Below are 19,080 nucleotides of genomic sequence, written 5' to 3' on the forward strand. Positions count from 1 at the left end.
TGATGAGATGAGCATAGAGCCAAGTTTTCGAGTCTAGGTAACCCTTGGTTGGCTCTACACTCATCTCCACAGATGCTGTGAAACCTGCTGAGATTTCCCAGCACTTTTTTTGTTTATTGTAACGAATTTCTTAAACTGTGCTGGATTAGCATGAACTTTCTTGCTGTTTATTTAAGAAAGTAAATGTCCAGCAATGACTTGACCTTAAGTTTCTGTACCTGGGCCACACCAGGTGATGGATGCTGCAGACACACCTGACGTGTACATTGTGAGTCAGGCGCCCCCTCTGTGTGCAGTACCAGGGACGATAGCGCAGGCGCAGAGAGCAAGGGGCGGGAAAGGGAGCGGGCTGACGCTGGGCGGGCAGCGCAGGCGCAGTAACCTGGGGTTCAGGCCGGGGGGGCGGGGGCGGCCGGCGGGGAATCTAGACAGCGGCGCAGGCGCAGTGACCAGGGTGGGGAAGTGAGGAACAGCGCACGCGCGGTGACCAGTGTGCAAAGGCAGCGCAAGCGCAGTGACGAGGAGGTGGGAAGACGGCGACGCCGGCTCACTGAGGGCGGCGCAGGCGCACTTCTCCCTCGGCAAAAGGTCGGCGCAGGCGTACTGACTGGTGGAAGAGGTCGGCGCAGGCGCACTGACCGGTGGAAGAGGTCGGCGCAGGCGCATTGACTTGAGGAAGCGGTCCGCGCATGTGCGCAGACCGGTCGAAGAGATCGGCGCAGGCTCACTGACTTGAGGAAGACGGCAGTGGCGCAGGCGTAGTGAGGGACAGCCAGTTGCTGGAGCAGCTTTGATGTCAACGTGAAGAGTTGTTTGGCGCGGTTTGTGAGCTTTCTCCTTTCCTGGGTTAATAATTAATTCCCTCAGCGCTCTCGCAAACACATGCACTGGTTTGAATGCAATGTTGAGAGGAGTGTGCATTCAGGCAGCTGCAGGAGGGCACTGAACCTTTGCTGGACTGGGGACAAGTTTGCAAGCTGTGTCTGCCTGTGTGTGTGGATTGCTGAAGAAGCAAGCTGGTGTGCTGCAGGTTGGTGTAGAGATGAAAACTGATCTGGGGGATTGCAGAAAGACAAGCTACAAGGGGTGGGGATGTTTACTATTCTGACTTGTTTAAAAAAACACACAGGTTTTGCTCCATCAACAGAAGGCAGTTGCCTCCATTAGACAATTTGTTTGCAAATAGTCACTCTGAAGGTGTATTTATTTAACTTCTAGAGTTTTAGTTGTCCAAAATCTCTGCTGTTGCCCAATTCTGGTCCATTACCCAACCATTAGCAGCAATGCTTTCAGCTGTCTGGGTCTGAAAAAAGGGGCTGTCAGAGGATCAGTTATGTGCTGTTCATTTATCTCCTTGAGTGCAGAATATGAAATCAATGAATGTGCAAAAAGAAAAGTGGAAAATCGAGTTTTTTTTTACCATTAAGGTGAGCAAATGAGTTGAGCTGAGCATTTTGGGATGATGTCAAGGTTTTTTTTGCACCGTGTGTAGTGAGAATCTGGAAATTTCCTACCAAAGTAACTGTTGAGGTCTGGAGATTTGTGGAAAATTGTAAGGCTGAGGTGGGCAGGCTAACTCTTTTCTCTCCTAACATGCTGTCAGAACATTCTCTGCTCAGATTCCAGCATCTGCAGTGTTATGCTTATTTTCTTGGATAGATTATTGTTGGTCAAAGGTATTTAGGTAACAGCCAAGGTGAGTAGAGATAAAAGCAAAATACTGTGGAAGCTGGAGTCTTAAACAGAAAATGCTGGAAAGTCTCAACAGGTCTGACAGCATCTGTGGAGAGAGAATAGAGCCAATGTTTCAAGTCTGGATGACATGTAATCAAAGCCATGCATGTGTGTGAGTAGATGGATTTAAGGTACAGATCAGCCATGCATAGTCTAAGTGATTAGTTAAGCAGACTTAAGGGGCTGAATGGCTTTTTTCTGCCCTGTGGAATTTTGGTAATAGACTAATGTCTACAGCTGAAGATGCCTCCAAAGGTGATCAAGCATGAGTTTAAACTTTTTGATTTTTTTTGTTCATTCTTGGGATGTGGTATTGCTAGCTGGGCCAACCTTTATTGCCAGTATGTAATTGCCCTCAAGATGGTGGTGTTGAGCTGCATTCTTCAACCACAGCAGTCCACGTGAGTTAGATACACCCACAATGCCGTTTGGAAGAGAGTTCCAGGATTTTGACTTGTGGACAGTGGAGGAAAGGCAATACATTTCCAAGGATGGAATGTGCCTTGGAAGAGAACTTGCAGGTGGTGGCTCCCCCATGCAACTGATCCCTTGTCCCCCTGAGTGGCCAAACTCATTGGGTTGGAATGTGCTGTTAAAGAAGTCTTGGTGAGTTGCTGCAGTTCATCTTTCTATGGTACACACTGGTGACGTTCCCACATCTGTCTGACATAATGGAGGGAAGGTCATTGATGAAGCAGCTGAAGATGATCAGGCCTAGGGCACAACCCTGAGGAACTGAGGTGGCGATGTCCTGGGACTGATATGATTGACCTCCAACAACCTTGCATTATGTTAGGAATTACTCCCAATCACCGGAAACTTTGCCCCCTGGTTCTCATTGATTTCAGTTTTACTTGGGCCTGTTGATGCCACACTTGGTCAAATGTCAAAGGCAGTCACTCTCACCTCACCTTACCTTTGCAATTCAGCTGTTTGTCTACGTTTGGATCAAGGCTTTAATGCAGTCAGGAGATGAATTAAAGCTTCACAGAGCATGTTATTGCTGACAGAGTAAACTGATGAGGCATTAATGGCCAGGTTGGCTTGTCCTGCTTCTTGTGTACAGGATAAACCTTGGTGATTTTCTGCATTCCTTAGAATATCTACTGTGCAGAAGGAGACCATTTGGCCCGTGCACCTGCACTGACTCCAAGAGGCCATCTTATCTGGAATATTGCCAAGGCCATCGCCTTTTCAGTATCCAGTGCCTTCAGCTGTTTATTGGTATCACATTGGCTGCAGAGTGGCGTCTGTGATGCTGAGGACCTCCGGAGGAAGCTGAGATGGACCATCCAGTCAGCATTTCTGGCTGGAGATTGTTGCAAATGCATGTGCTTTATCTTTTGCACTGATGTACAGGGCTCTCCTAGCATGGTGGATGGAGATAGTTATGGAGCCTCCTCTGGTGAGCTGTTAATTTTTCAACACCATTCACAATTGGTTATGACAGGACTGCAGACCTTAGATCCGGTCCGTTGGTTGTGGACTTGTTTAGCTCTGTGGGGCACATGTTCTTTCATTGTTTGGCATTCAAGTGTTGTAGCGCACCAAGTTGACACCTCATTTTTAGGTATGGCTGGCATGTCCTCCTGCACTCTTCAGGATTGAAGATAATGGGGTGCTGGGCAGTGAGGTTACAGATTGTGATTGTATACAGTTCTGTTGCTGCTGTGGCTGTGTTGTCTATTAATGCCCAGCCGTGAGTTGCCAGATCCATTTGAAGTTTATCCTGTTTAGCACAGTGGTAGCACCATGCTGCACGATGGGAAATATTCTCAATGTGCAGGTGGAACATCGTCTCCACAAGGACTGTGCGATGGTCACTCATACAAATACTGTCATGGGCAGGATGGGGTCAAGTGAGTTTTTCTTGTTGGTTTCTTCACCTATGGTAGACACAATCTCGCAACTGTGCCCTTTCGCTGCTGGCCAGCTCAGTCTTTAGTGATGTTACCGAACCATTCTTGGTGATGGACATTGAAATCCTCACCTCGGACTGCATTCTGTGCCCTTGTAATCCTCAGTGCTTCCTTCAAGTGGTTTTCAACATGTACTGATTCATCAACTGAAGGGGTGGGGGACAGTAAGTGGAAATCAGCATGTGGTTTCCTTGCCCAGATCTGACCTGATGCCACGTGATTTCATTGAATCTGAAGTCAATGTTGAGGACTCCCAGGGCACTTGCCTCCCAACTGGACATCACTGTAACACCACCTCTGGTGGATCCGTCCTGGTGGTGGGTCAGGACATACTCAGGACTGGTAGTGCCTGGGATGCAGTCATACTCATGGAATCAGAACTTACCAATCATGCCATGTTGTTGCTTGACTAGTCTGTGGAACAGCTCTCCAAATTATGGCATCAACCTTCTAGATATGAGTAAGGAGGACAGTGCAGGATCAAAAGGCTGGGTTTGCTGTTGACGTTTCAAGTGCCCAGGCTAATACTGGTGGTCTCTCTGGTTTTGTTCCTCTTTGCGGATTTTGTAGCCTTTTGATACAACTGAGTGGCTTGCTAGACCATTTTAGCGGGCATTTCAGAGTCAACCACATTGCTGTGGATCTGGAATTACATGTAGACCAGACCAGGTAAGGACATCAGATTTCCTTTCCCAAGGGATAGCATATGGGATTTTACCACAATCCACGATAGTTTTGTGGTCAATATTACCGAGACAAGCTTTTATTAATTGAATTTAAATCCATCAGTTGCAGTGGTAGGATTTGAACCTGTGTCTCGGAGCTTTAGCCTGGCTTCTGGAAATTCAGACCACTGCTCCATCACCTCCCTCTGGAGTTTGAGGGAGAGAAAGCTGCGGGTGGTAGAGGTCTTGGGGAAACATTGAGTTCTATTAGGAAGTCTTTTGATTTTGGAAGAATGATTTGGGGTGATATGGTGGTACACTGGTTAACACTGCTGCCTCACAGTGCCAGGGGCTGGGTTCAATTCCAGTCTCGGGTCACTGTGTGGAGTTTGCACATTCTCCCTGTCTCTGCATGGGTTTCTTCCCACAGTCCAATGATGTGCAGGTTAGGTGGATTGGCCATGGTAGGTTGTCTGATCATGTCAGGGTAACTACGTGAGATTATGGGTATAGGGCCTGGGTGGGATTATCGGTGTAGGCTGGATGGGCCAAATGGTCTCCTTCTGCACTGCTGGGATTCTATGATTTGATTTATTATTGTCACGTATTGGTATACAGTGAAAAGTATTGTTTCTTGCATACTATACAGACAGAACATACTGTGCATAGAGTACATAGGGGAGAAAGAGAGGAAAGGGTGCAGAATGTAGTGTTGCAGAGTATAGGTAAAGATCAACTTAACATGAGCAAATCATATGGAGGTGTGAGCAAAAGAAGGGGGCAGATGGTGGCATAATGACAGTGTCATTGATCTAACAATCTGAAGACCTGGGCTAATGTTTTGGTGACACTGGTTCAAAATCCCACCACGGCATTTGGTGGAATTTACATTTAATTTAGAAATTCAGTTCATAAATTTGGATTTGAAATCTAGTTGGGCAGCACGGTGGGACAATGGTTAGCACTGCTGTCTTAGCGTCAGGGACCTGAGTTTGATTCCTGAATTAGGTCACTCTCCATGCAGAGTCTGCACATTCTCCCCGTGTCTGCATGAGTTTCCTCCCTCAGTCTGAAAGATGCACTGGTTAGGTGCACATGCTAAAATTCTCCCTGTACCCAAACAGGCAGCAGAGTGTGGCAACTAGGGGATTTTCACTGTAACTTCATTGCAGTGTTAACGTAAGCCTACTTGTGACACTAATAAATAAACTTAGCCTCAGTGGTGGTGACCATTAAATTGTCATTGATTGTCATAAAACCAACTTGGCTCAATAATGTCCTGAAGGGAAGGAAATCTGTTGTCCTTGCCCTGCATAATGCGGAGTTGTCGGCGTTGTACTGGGCTAAGTACAGTAAGTAGTCTCACAACACCAGGTTAAAGTCCAACAGGTTTATTTGGTAGCACGAGCTTTCGGAGCGTTGCCCTTCATCAGGTGAGTGAAGAGTTTGGTTCACAAACAATGCATATATAGACAGAAATTCAATTCCAAGATAATGGTTGGAAAGCAGACAGACTTGATTACCTGTAAAGGCGTGCATTATCTTGTGAATTGAGTTTGTGTCTATATATGCCCTGTTTATGAACACAACTCCTCACTCACCTGATGAAGGGGCAACGCTCTGAAAGCTAGTGGCGTTTACTACCAAATAAACCTGTTGGACTTTTAACCTGGTGTTGTGAGCCTACTTACTGTGGTTATTCTATATGGCCTACATGTGACTCCAGACCCACAGCAATGTGGTTGACTCTTAACTGCTTTCGAAATGAGCCACTCAAGTAGTGCCAACTGCTACAGATAAGTCAGCCCAGACAGACTGCAGCAGTCCGAGAAGACAGCCCCACACCGCCTCCTCAATTTGGTTTGGGCAAAAAATGCTGGTCTTGCCAGTGAAGCCGAAAGGCTTAGGAAGAAAAGCTGTCTCATGGAATGGTTGGGCAAACCTTTACAGAAGATAACATTGCTGACTCTGTGAAGCAGTTCTCAAGCAGCTAATTTCTCTTTATAAGCTTGCTTTAGTGGTGGTGGCTTATAAATAGCATGCAGCTTTTTTTGGCAAGCCTGCTCTCTGATGATTTTCAAAGGTATTTGAAGGCATTTCGCCAATGTTTTATGCAATCTTTTCCCTTGTAGATCCTCCTTTTCTATCATGTCGTCCAGCGATGGATTGATGCCAGCAGAAAAACGTGAGAGTGAAGAAGAAGTGATATTTGTGAGCGTACGTATTCAAATGTTGTGTATTTGTCTGCCTTCAGCCTCAGCCTTAAGATGTAGAAGCACAAGTAGGCCTCTCAGCCCTTTGAGTCTGCCCAGTTCAATGAGCTCATGATAGATTTGGTGATAATCCTCAACTCCACTTTCCCACCTTTATCCGCATTACCCTCGGTTCCCTTACTGATTAGATATCTATCTCAACCTTGAACACATTTAATGACCCTACAGCCATGTGTGGTGGAGAATTCCACAAATTCACTGCCCTTGGAGAGAGGAAATTCTTCTTCACCTCAGTATTAAATGGGCAACGCCTTATTCTGAGATTATGCCCTTGGCTCTTTGACTGAAGCCCCCCCCCCCCCACTCAAGCAGAAATAATCTCTCAGCAAGGCCCCTGAGAATCTTATATGTCTCTCAATAACGTCACCTCTCATTGTTCTAAACTCCAGTTACTACAGGCCCATCCTACACAGCCTCTCCTCACAAAAAAAAAACCATCCATGATCCTTGTGTCCCTCTAACTCATTTAAACACTTCTATTTCAAGGAGTATATGACCTTACTATCTCTCCCTTCGCAACGTTGCATTCTCATTCTGTGAAGTATATTGTAAATTCAGTGTTATGGCCTTCAGATTTGACTTCTAAGCATCCTTTTGCATTTCTGCCTTTTTTTTATTACCAATAAGAAAATGTCTTGCAATTCACAAGGGAGAGGAAATGGGCATTTCTCAACTGACCATCTGCGATGGAGCCAGAGAAACAGTTATACAACTGAAATTGCAATCGCTGCTAAATCATAGGTGTTCTTATTTCAAGAATGGAGACTTTTAATCAGCTAAGTTAGCCCTGACGTAATTATGGGTGACAGTGGTTAGCGTTGCTGCCCCACAGCACCAGGGACTTGGAGTTGATTCCTGGCTCGGGTCTCTGCCTGTTTGGAGTCTGCAAGTTCTGCCTGTATCTGCATGGGTTTCCTCCGGGTGCTCTGGTTTCCTCCCGCAGTCCGAAAGATGTGCTGGTTAGGTGTATTGGCTATGCTAAATTCTGCCACGAAAAGGCACCAGAGTGTGGCAAGGATAGGATGATTTTCGCAGTGACTTCGTTGCAGTGTTAATGTAAACCTAATTGCGACACTAATAAATAAACTTTAATCTATTAAAAGAACTCCTCTCACTCCTTTCCCATTTGGGAGAGTGGATGGTACAAAGCGGATACAAAGCTATCCCTCACCACTGATATCACTGAGAAAAGTCTAATTGGGACCACTGACTGGTAGGGCAATAGGAAACAGGATTTTGCTTTTCTGGACCGCGTTGTGCTCACTTATTTTGCAGCTCTTTGGCCTGGTAGATCGGCTTTGTAGCGGTGCGGTACCTCCTGCCTGGGAATGGGTTTGGTGTCTGTGGTACAGAAACCAAGAGAGAGCTAGCACAACAACTTGGTGTTGAAGCCTGTCTGTGGAGTAATTATTCTTTCCCGTGTGATTAAAGGAGCAGCCGTTAAGGCCGGTTTTGGAATGTATCGATCTGTTAAGCGATGAAGACGGTGAAGGAAATACTGCGCAGCACCAAAGGGTGAGTACAGGATCGTACACAAGATTATTCAGGTGTCGACATCTAAGAGAGTTCAAAATCAGAGAATGTTAATCACCGATAGATCAGGTAAGGAATTTGGGAGGGATAACTTTGAGCCAGAAACTGGTTAAAATGTGGGACTTGCAGCAGACATAGAAATGAGAAGCAGCAGTAGACCATTTGGCCCTTCGAACCTGTTCTGACATTCATCTTGATCAAGGCTGATCATTGAATTCAATATCCTGATTCCTCCCTTATCCCTTAACCCCTTTAGCCCCAAAAGCTAAATCTAATTTCTTCTTGAAATCACTCATGTTTTGGCCTCAACTACTTTCTGTGGTAGTGAATTCCACACATTCACCGGTCTCTTGGTGAAGAAATTTCTGCTCACCTCAGTTCTTAAAGGTTTACCCCTCATCCTTAAACAATGACCCTCATTCTGGACCCCACCATTGGGAAAATTCTTTCTGAATCAACCCTGTCTAATCTTGTTAGGATTTTATAAGTTTCTATGAGATTCCCCCTCACTCTTCTAAACTCCAGTGAATATAATCTTAACCGACTCATGTGACAGACCTGCCATCCCAGGAATCAGCCTGGTAAACCTTTGCTGTACTCACTCGATGGCAAGGACATCCTTCCTCAGATAAGGATACCAAAACTGCACGCAGTACTCCAGATGTGACTTCATCCTATACGATTGCAGCAAAACATCTCTATCCTCAAATCCCCTCACTTTGAAGGCTAACGTACCATTTGCCTTCTTTACTGCCTGCTGCGCCTGTGCGCTTACTTTCAGCGACTGATGCACGAGGACTCCAAGTTCTAGTTGAGTATCCACCTCTCTGTTTATACCCATTTGAGTAATAATCTGTCTTACTATTATTGCTACCAAAGTGGACAACTTCATATTTATTCCACAGAATACTGCATCTGCCATGCAGTTGTTCATGCACACAGCCTATCCAAATCACACCAAAGCATCTCTGCACCCTCCTCAGCACTCACCCTCCCATCCAACTTTGTATTGTGACGTATTATTTGGAAATAATATGTTCCGTTCCCTCTTCCAAATCACTAATATATAATGTGAACAGTTGGAGACCTGGCACAGATCCTTGCGAACCCCACTCGTCACTGACTACCAATCAGAAAAAGAGTGTATGTCCGGCATCTTTGATTATACTGGCTATTTTTCCGAGACAGTGGGAAGTGTACACAGAGTCAATGGTTGGGAGACTAGTTTGCATCATGGACTGGGCTTCGTTCACAGCCCTTTGTAGCTTCTTGCAGTCTTGGGCAGACCTGGAGCCATACCAAGCTGTGATAGCTCCAGAAAGGATCCTTTCTATGGTGCATTGGTAAAAATTGGTGAAAGTCATAATGGACATGCTGAATTTCCTTACACTCCTGAGAAAGTAGAGGCGTGGATGGCAGGGCAGTTTGATGAGACTATTTTTAAAAAAAACTCATGTAATTTTTGATTTTAATGGAATACCAGAAAGAAATTCTGCTCAACCATCATGGGACACAGGATAGGTCTCTGCTGGAGCATTGTGTTTAATTTCGGAGGAAGATTTTGGGGAGGAAGTTTAACTAGATGGATTCTAGGAATGAAGAGGCTCAATTATGTTAGAGGGACTCCAGAAATTTGTTCTCCTTGGAGCAGAGAAGCCTAAGGGGAGATTTAATACAGGTGTGCAAGAATTGATTGAATAATAAGAGGAAACTTTCACAAGCAGAAGGATTGGTTACCAGCTGACAGATTTAAAGAGCTGGAAAAAAAAGACGCTCGGTACTGTGAGAAAACATTGCTTTTGCGCAGTAAATTACTATAACACTGCCTGAAAAGATGATTTGGTGGTAACTTCCCAAAGAAAATTGGAGAAATACATTATTCAGAGAATTACACAACCCTGTAGTTCAGAAGAAGGCTATTTGGCCCATTGAATCTGCACCTAGGCCCTAATTCCCACAATCGCACACATTTATCCTGCCAATCCCCACTAACCTATACATCTTGGGACACTAAGGCACAATTTAGTATGGCCATTCCACCTAACCCAGCATGTCTTTCAGACTGAGAGGGGAAATTCTCCAGTGTAGACTATGCACAGACGGTGACCCAAGGTTGGAATCGAACCCTGGGTCCCTGGCGCTGTGAAGCAGCAGTGCGAACCACTGTGCCACCATGGGGAAAAAGTAAGAGAAAGGGGAAATGAACTAATTGGATGTTTCTACCAAAAACTTGGAACATGCGTGCTGGGCAGGTTGACCTTTTCCTGGGTCATTATATGAAGTCACTGTGGTTTAACAAAGAGCACCACCACCACCTCCCAGGAATTGGAGCATGGACAATAGATGTCTGACACCAACGCTGATGATGAATTTAGAAATAGGGCATTTTGATGAAATTTTAAAACGGATGTTCCCAGTTTTTGTTTTCATAAATAACATCATCAATTCCTGCTTTGTTTTTTGTTCTGCTAATGAAACAGAAACCAAAAGATCACATTGATTGGCAAAAGGAAAGAGTCCTGTCAACACTGGATCGATTGGCACGACATGTGGAAGTTGAAAAACAATTGAAAGAGGAGAAATGTAAAGCTTTTCAAGTAAGTTGCTCACAGATTAAGGCACTGATAGAGGCTTTGAAAGCAAAGTGTGTTTTTTGTATCTGTGCTGACAGCGTGACTGTTACAGGCAAGGCCAATATTTGTTCTTCCCGAGTTTCTCAAGGAAGGGGTGGTGAACCCCATGACTTGATCTGCTGCAGATTGTGTGGTTTAGATGGTACTATTATGGAGGATGTTCCAGGATTTTGACTGCACAAGTGAAGGAATGGCGACACAGTTCCAAGTCAGGATTGTGTGTGACTTGGCAAGCAATTTTTACAGGTGATGGTGTATCCATTACCCTGTTGCCTTGTACTCCTGGGTGGTGGAGGTTGTAGTTTTGCAACATGCGGTCAAAGGAGCCTTGGTGAGTTGCTGCCAAACCCTTGTGGCTGAGTGCTGTCCAATATTCCTTCTGCCGTGACCCCACTTTAATGCTTCTTACTTTCATACAACCCCAGAATGAAAGTAGTAGGGGTGGTGGAGGAAGTGTTGCTGAGATGGCTGATGGTTAAAACAGCAGGGATACAGGCGCAAATGAGAAAACAACCAAGACACCTAGCATTTTGCAGGCTGCATTGATGTCAGTGGTCAGGCTTGTAATTAATTGGATTAAGCCGCTCCCACAGGCCGGAGAAGGTTCTGTGTATGTGTAACTTGCTTCCGAAAGGAGCAGTTAGTTAAAAGCACTGATTGTAGAGATTTATGATATGGAAGACTGCGGCATATTCAGCCCGTCATGTCTTGTATTGGCTGAAACGAGAGATCCAGTTAAATCCCACTTTCCAGCTGTGTAACATAGGGAACTTCAAGCGGATAGATGCATTTAAATGGAAGTTAAAGAATCAAACTTGGGAGAAAATGATGAGGTTTACACCGAGAGATGTGAGAAGGACACTGAGTACGGTGTATAGACACTAAGTCAAATAGCCTGGTAGAGTGCAATCTTAATTACATGCAAAAGCCAATCCTCATTCATATTGTTGCAAAGTATGCACTTTGGTTGCTAATGATCAACTGGTACTTATTTTCTCATTGTAAGGGTTATAGATTTCTGAGATACCTCTGCAGTGGGTATAGCTGGCAGTACTGGCACCTTTGGCTCAGGAACATGCAAAGCACCCAGACAGTCTGACAGCTTAAGCCTAAAGAGCAGACAACTGGGGACAGTGCCCAAGGAATACGATACCTATGCGCGCATCAAGTTTTATTTGATTTGATTTGTTATTGTCACATGCATAAGCATACAATGGAAAGTATTATTTCTTGCACGCTATACAGATAAAGCATACCATTCATAAAGAAGGAAAGGAGAGGATGCAGAATGTAGAGTTTCTCTGTACCCATAGCTAGGGTATGGAGAAAGATCAACTTAATATAAGTAAATCCATTCAAAAGTCTGATGGCAGCAGAGAAGAAGCTGTTCTTGAGTCATTTGGTACGTGACCTCACACTTTTGTATCATTGAGGAGAGAAAGAGTGAAAATTGAACAGGTTGAATTCATGCTGATGCAGGAGGAGAAGGAGACTTGCTTTTATAGCAGGGGCTTTGGTTTTAAACTTAGAGACCTGAGCAACATACACATGGTTGAATATAGGCTGGACTTATTTGTGTTAGTATTTACAGACTGACGCATCAAAACCAAAAGCTTGGTACTGAACCAAGGTGACACAGACTAATAAGACCTTTATATAATAACCCAAGCACCGGATGCAAAATAGTAATAACCGCGGAATGCTGGAAATCTGAAGAACAGAAGATGTCAGGCAGCATCTTTTTAAAGTTTATTTTTCAGTGTCACACTTGAGGGCCAGTCCAGCACACTTGTTTCACACAATCCAGCACACTTCGATCAATCTCTCCAGCCCACCTGCCTTCACTAGACTGTGTGCAGGATGTCAGCAACCCAGAGGAGAAAGGCTAGCAGCCTCCAGAACAAGTCTGTTCTTTGATTCAACCACTTTTCTCTATCTCTCCCCTCCCTCCCTTGAGCCCATCATCTGCAAGGCATCCATGCTGCACTTGGGCCTCTGGAGTCTTTGTGCCTCTGCTTCCAATGAACAGTGTGGTATCCCTTTGACTCCCTGATTTATGGGCTTTTCATGCAGGCTTGTCAGGGTGCAGCTTCCCTCTTAGTCGTCCCTCTGCCTTCTGTCCTTCATCGACCTCCTTGCCCTGCTGCATGCTGTTGCGAGCCTCTGTTATTCACCCTGACTCCTTTCATTTGGTAGGCTGCACCCCCCACCCCGCACTCCATCCCATCGAACTTCAGACCTTTGTTGCGATGGCTGCCTGAGTCCCGCAGCGCAGAGCTGTCCAGGTGGACACTGGTGTGTGGCATCAGGGGAAGCAAACTTCTGTACTCCAGAATTTAGTGTGGCCAGTGCACCTAACCAGCACATTCTTGTGGAAACGGGAGTGCCCAGAGGAAATCCTCACGGATACGGGCAGAACATGCACGCTCCGCACAGACAGTGACCCAAGCCAGGAATCGAACCTGGGTCCCTGGTGCTCATCACTGTAAGAAGTCTCACAACACCAGGTTTGAGTCCAACCAGTTTATTTGGTAGTTATCCCACAAGCTTTCGGAAACGGTGTTCCTTCGTCAGGCGTGTGGAAGGTTCTGATCAGAGAAGGGCGTATAAAGACACACACGGTTTACAGAACACTGAATAGAATGCAAGTCTTTACAGCTAACCTGCTATTCACGTCTTAAAGATGCAGACAATGTGAGTGGAGATAGCGTTAGCATAGGTTAAAGAGATGTGTATTGTCTCCAGACAGTACAGTAAGTGAGATTTTACAAGCCCAGGCAAGTCATGGGGGTTACAGATAGTGCGACATGAACCCAAGATCCCGGGTGAGGCCGTCCTCATGTGTGCGGAACTTTAGAGTTTACCTTTTAGAGTTGCATTCCAACCATTATCTTGCAGTTTGTGGACCAAATCCTCCACTCAACTGAGCACTCTGAAAGCTCATGCTTCCCAATAAACCTGTTGTACTTTAACCTGGTGTTGTGAGACTTCTTACTGTGACCCTCCCCACTCCCATTGTCGGCATCTCCACACCATGAATGAGAAAACCAAGAAAGGATGGGAGGAGGCGCGTGTGGAGCATAAACGCAGGCATGGAAGATCCCACGACGCTACTTCAAAGAAGCGCAAGCTATTTAACACATGTTCTGGCCAATATTTATTCTTCAAACAACATCACATTGTTGGTTAGTGATTCTCGAATTGCTTTTTATGGAAGCTTGTTGTGTGCAAATTGGCTGCTGCGTTTCTCACATGACGAGACAGACGACACTTCAGAAGCACTTTATCGACTGTAGAGGGCTTTGGGATTTCCTGGGCTTGCGAAAGGTGTGATACCAATGCACAATTGTGTTTTATTTTCAGTTTCTCTGACTGCTTGGTGAAGGGCTATTTAAATAGCTCAGTGAGTCAGCAGTTCCGCTGTTGGAAATGTGCAATCTGTGCACGTTCCCTAAAAGATTCCGGAAATACGTTTATAGGACATCTTGGAATTGGCGCAGTAATTGCTTTTGGATTGATTTTCAGAAAGTAATTAGGGAAAAGAAATCAAGATGATTCCCATATCTCTCACAAAGCATTGAGTGAGAGAGAGAGAAAGCAGAAGAAGCAGGAGTAGGCCATTTGGCCCTTTGAGTCTGCTCCGCCAGTCATTATGATCATGGCTAATCGTCATATTCAATATTCTGATTTCCTTCTTCCCTCCCCCCCCCCCCCCCGCAACATCCCTTGATCCCAAAGAGCTATATTAATTTCTTCTTGAAATCGATGCAGGCTTGTGGTTAGAGAGGTTTCTAAAATTTGACCTTGTTCCTGGTTGTAATGAGATGGTCATTGGTGATCCAGACCCTTGAGCTACTTCAGTCAGACCCTGCCTGATCTGTAACTCAGCTCCAGTTCCTCATTTTTGATCTGTATGCTTTGATACTCTGCTTTAACAATAATGTATTGATGGCGTGCTATACATGCCTGAAGCATGTTCGTGGTTGCTGGAGCTTCGTCACGTGCTGTTGTTTCATTGAAGCTTTCAACAGTGGTGGTTTGCCATTGCCTTCCATGCTCAAAGACCAGATCCCATGTCAGCGTCATCCAGGACAGGAATTAAACCTCTGCTGTTTTAATTCTTCTAATCGCCACGCTAGCCATCTAACCAACTCGGCTAATTGGCTCCCAATCTGTTGATATCAGTTTTGAAAGCTTCAGTTGACTCAGCACTGATTTGATTTTTGGAGCTTCAGGTTTCTACTAATCCTTTCAAAAAGTGCTCTCCAATTTCATTCCTTGATCACCAAGCACTAATTTTCAGATTGCACCTGCACCCCATCTTGGATTCCTTCATGAAACCAAGCCAATTATTTGAAACTATCAAATCTAATCTTTCTATATTTTAAGCAGCTCCATTAAATCTCTCCTGAACTGTCTTAAATTCTGTGATGATACTGTGCCTTTAACAGTTGCATTTATGTCATGTTTTTGGTAAGGGGTATGTTTATAATTCAGCTCTGTTTACACGGTGCTGATTTGTCTACAGCAGGCAACTCGCGTGTTGAGAATGCAGGCTAATGATTTATTTTAGGTGGAGATATGTTTATTTTAATCTGAATTGATGCAATTTTGTTTTTTCCCTGGGGTTTCAGAGTAAAGTTTTGATTAGGTTGATGACATGTGACTGGATGGAACTCATCTTGCAGAGAAAATACACAGTTGTTTTATTTTAAGAGTCAGTTTCTGCCTGGGCCTAAGAGAAGCAAGAGGTGCCACTCTGTCTCTCAGCTTCTCCCCTGCTGACATCAGAATTTTGAATGGACCTACCTTGTATTAAGTTGATATTTCTCTCCAACCTAGCAAGGCTAACACTACATTTTGCGGTCTCTCCTTCTCTGACTGGTATGCTTTGTCTGTATAGCACACAAGAAACAATACTCTTCGCTGTAAACTAATACATGTGACAATAATAAATCAAATCAAATTAAATGAATAAATGAAGCAGATTCCCCTACCCCAATTTTAGCTTGCGTACGTTTGATGAAAGAACTGTGGTTTGAATCTGGTCGATAGAGCTTCCACTGATAGGTATTTGGAATACTTAGCTTGCATATGAACTGGGTGCAGGACTAGGCCACTCAGCCCCTCGAGCCTGCTCCACCGTTCAATAAAATCATCTGATTTAACCACAGCTCCACATGCCTGCCGACCTCCTGATAACCTTTCCCACGTCTTGTCCATCAAAAATTTACCTAGCTCTACCTTAAAAATATTTAAAGACTCTGCTTCCACTGCCTTTTGAGGAACAGCATTCCAAAGACACACTATCCTCTTAGAGAAAAATATTTTCCTCATCACTGCTCTGAATAAGTGATCCTTTATTTTTAAATAATGACTCCCAGTTCTAAATTCTCCCACAAGAGGAAGCATCTTCTCCACATTGACCCTGTTAGGACTCCTTAGAATCTTGTCTGTTTCAATCAAGTTATCTCTTACTCTTCTAAACTCTAGCAGATGCAAGCCTAGCTTGTCCAGTCTTTCAGTGTAAGACAAGCTTCCCAATTCAAACACCACTTTAGTGAACTTTCTCTGAACTGCTTTCAACACGTTTACCTCATTCCTTAAATGAGACCAGTACTGTGGTACAGCATGTGGTCTCACCACTGCCCTGTACAATTGAAACATAACCTCCCTACTTCTGTATTCCATTCCCGTCACAAATTGTTAGCTTTCCGAATTACTTCCTGATTACTAGCGTTTTATGATTCATGCGCTAGGTCACCCAGATCCTTCTGCATCTTCTCTGTAATCTCTCTCCGTTTAGATAATATGCTTTTTTACTTTTCCTGCCAAAATGGACAGTTTCACACTTCCCTACATTATATTCCATTTGCCAGATTTTTGTTCGCTCACTGTATCTACCTATATCCCTTTGTAGCCTTTTTGTGTCCTCTCCATGTCTGTGTTTGTTGTCATTAGCAAATTCAGGAACTATACCTAATTTAGTAACCATATCTTCAGTCCCTTTGTCAAGTCAAGACATAGACATGACCACCTGGGAAACGCTGGCACAAAACCACCCTACCTGGCGCTACCTCATCCACAAAGGCTGTCAAGCTTACAAAGCAAGGTGTATTGCTGAAGCACAACTTGAGCGCGAGCTGCGCAAGTCCAGAGCCACCAGCACAACAACTACAGTGTCTACACAAGTCTGTCCAATATCTGCCAGGACATTGCGTGCCCGAATTGGCCTGATCAGTCACCTTCGGACACACCGCAATCAAAATGACTAATGGTGTTGAAGTCCTTATCGATGATGATGGACAAACGACAAGTTGTTTATATGAATTGTCAAGAGTTGAGGTCCCAGCACTAATCCCTTACATCTTGCTGAAATATGCCATCTGCCACAATGCATCACCTCACGCCACTGTTTCAAATTCCATTTGCTACTTATCTGCCCATTCTGCTTGTCAGTCCAATTCCTGTTGCATGTTTCATATCATCTTCCCTGTTTGCCAGCCCTACAGGTTTGGTATCATCAGCAAATTTTGTAATTTTATTCAGTATTCCAAGATTTATACACAGCAAAAGATGAAGTGGTCCCAGTAATGATGATTGAGGAATGCCGAAACACATGGTGGTTAGGTGCATTGGCCATGCTAATGGCGACTAGGGGATTTTCACAGCAACTTCGTTGTAGTGTTAATGTAAGCCTACTTGTGACACTAATAAATAACAAAACTTGCTGCTTTCTGGTCTTAAACATTTTTTTATCCAACTGAGCACTGACCCTCCTGTTTCATAAACTTCAGTTTTATTAATAATTTTTTTTTGTGGTACTTTGTCAAACTTATTCTTAAGATCAACACAGACAACATCCACTGCACTCCCTTCATCAATCTTCATAGTTGCTGCATTAACAAATTCATTTAGTCAAGTTCAGTTAGTCTTGGTGGCACAGTGGTTCGCACTGCTGGCTCACACGCCAGGGACGCAGGTTCAATTCTGGCCTTGGGTGACTGTCTATGTGGAATTTGCACTTTCGCCCCAAGTCTGCATGGGTTTCTTCCGAATGCTCCGGTTTCCTCCCACGATCCAAGAATGTTCGGGTTAGGTTAATTGGCCATGCTAAATTGATCCTAGTGTTGGGGATTAGCAGGGTAGATATGTGGGGTTCTGGGATTAGGGGTTGGTGGGATTGTGGTTGATACAGACTGGATGGCCTCCTTTGTACTGTAGGGATTCTATGATTCTAAGTGTGTTCTTCCTTTTAACAAATCCATGCTGGCTATTGTTAATTCAAACCTCTCCCAAGTTCTTGTTGCTTTTTATTCCCGTGATGATAGATTCCAAAAACCACCTTTGTTTTGCTGTAAGGTTGAGCAGTGATATATCCCAGCAGCATAGGCTGGATCATTCAGACAGCTGTGAGTGTTGTGTGCTCCAGAATCATAGAATTCCTACAGCGCAGAAGGTAGCCATTTGGCCGATTGAGTCTGCACTGAGAACAATCCCACTCAGATCCTGTCCCTGTAATCCCACACATTTACCATGGCTGACCCACCTAACCCGCATGTCTTTGGACTGTGGCAGGAAACCAAAGCACCTGGAGGATAAGCCCACGCAGACATGGGGAGGATGTGCAAACTCCACACAGATGGTCACCTGAGCTTGAAATTGAACCCAGGTGCCTGGCGCTGCAAGGCAGCTGTGCTAACCACTGTACCACCCATTGTTATAATGTGAAAGAAAACAAAGAATCAAACGTTGAGTGAAAATAATGAAAACCCTCCTTTTGGAGGCACTCTCACTGCCCTCCTCTCTTATAGGCCATTCAACAGCAGCACCACACCCCACCCCCCTCCCCAAACAAGCAACCATGTATTTCAACTAACATCAGCACATTCTCCTTCGTTTCTCCCTTATCTATTTATCCAGTTTCACCATAAATCGATCTGTGATATTCACCTCATGTTATAGTGAGTTCCACATTTTAACCACTCTCTGGATAAACAAGTTCTCCTTAATTTCCTCTTGCATTTGTTATTAACTGCCTGATGTTTATGATCCCTAGTTTTGGTGTCACCAACAAATGGAAAACATCTTCTCTAACCTATCAAACACTTCCAGTCTTAAAACAGCTCTGTCAGATGGTCAATTTTCTTTGGGTATGAGATCCTCAATTCTGGTCACATCCTTGAGTATCTTATTTGTGCTTCCCCTAGTGCCTCAATATGGTCTTCATAACATGGAGACCGGAACTGTGCACATTGCTTCTAAGTATGCCTTAATCATGGTGTATGTACATAAATATAAGAGCAGGAGTAGGCCATTCAGT

At 44.5% G+C, this 19,080-nt stretch overlaps 1 protein-coding gene across 5 annotated transcripts in view; it reads left to right on the forward strand.

Moving 5' to 3' along the window:
- Positions 1-742: 742 nt before the first annotated feature.
- Positions 743-19,080, forward strand: part of znf451 (zinc finger protein 451) — a 57,500-nt gene continuing 39,162 nt past the window's right edge. For 4 of the 5 annotated variants that reach the window (XR_013886980.1, XM_080191944.1, XM_080191946.1 and 1 more), the window contains exons 1-4: positions 743-821; positions 6,451-6,535; positions 8,023-8,106; positions 10,605-10,721. Coding sequence is in view for 4 of the 5 variants with exons in the window: in XM_080191944.1 (XP_080048070.1) it covers positions 6,467-6,535; positions 8,023-8,106; positions 10,605-10,721 (270 nt within the window). In the remaining variant the exon portion in view is untranslated. Of the gene's footprint in view, positions 822-864; positions 1,031-6,450; positions 6,536-8,022; positions 8,107-10,604; positions 10,722-19,080 lie in introns of those variants that run through there. The other variant, XM_080191945.1, reaches the window with a different exon arrangement.

The sequence above is a fragment of the Carcharhinus amblyrhynchos genome, chromosome 7, assembly GCF_965287045.1.
Source record: "Carcharhinus amblyrhynchos chromosome 7, sCarAmb.v2.hapA, whole genome shotgun sequence".
NCBI lineage: Eukaryota > Metazoa > Chordata > Chondrichthyes > Carcharhiniformes > Carcharhinidae > Carcharhinus > Carcharhinus amblyrhynchos.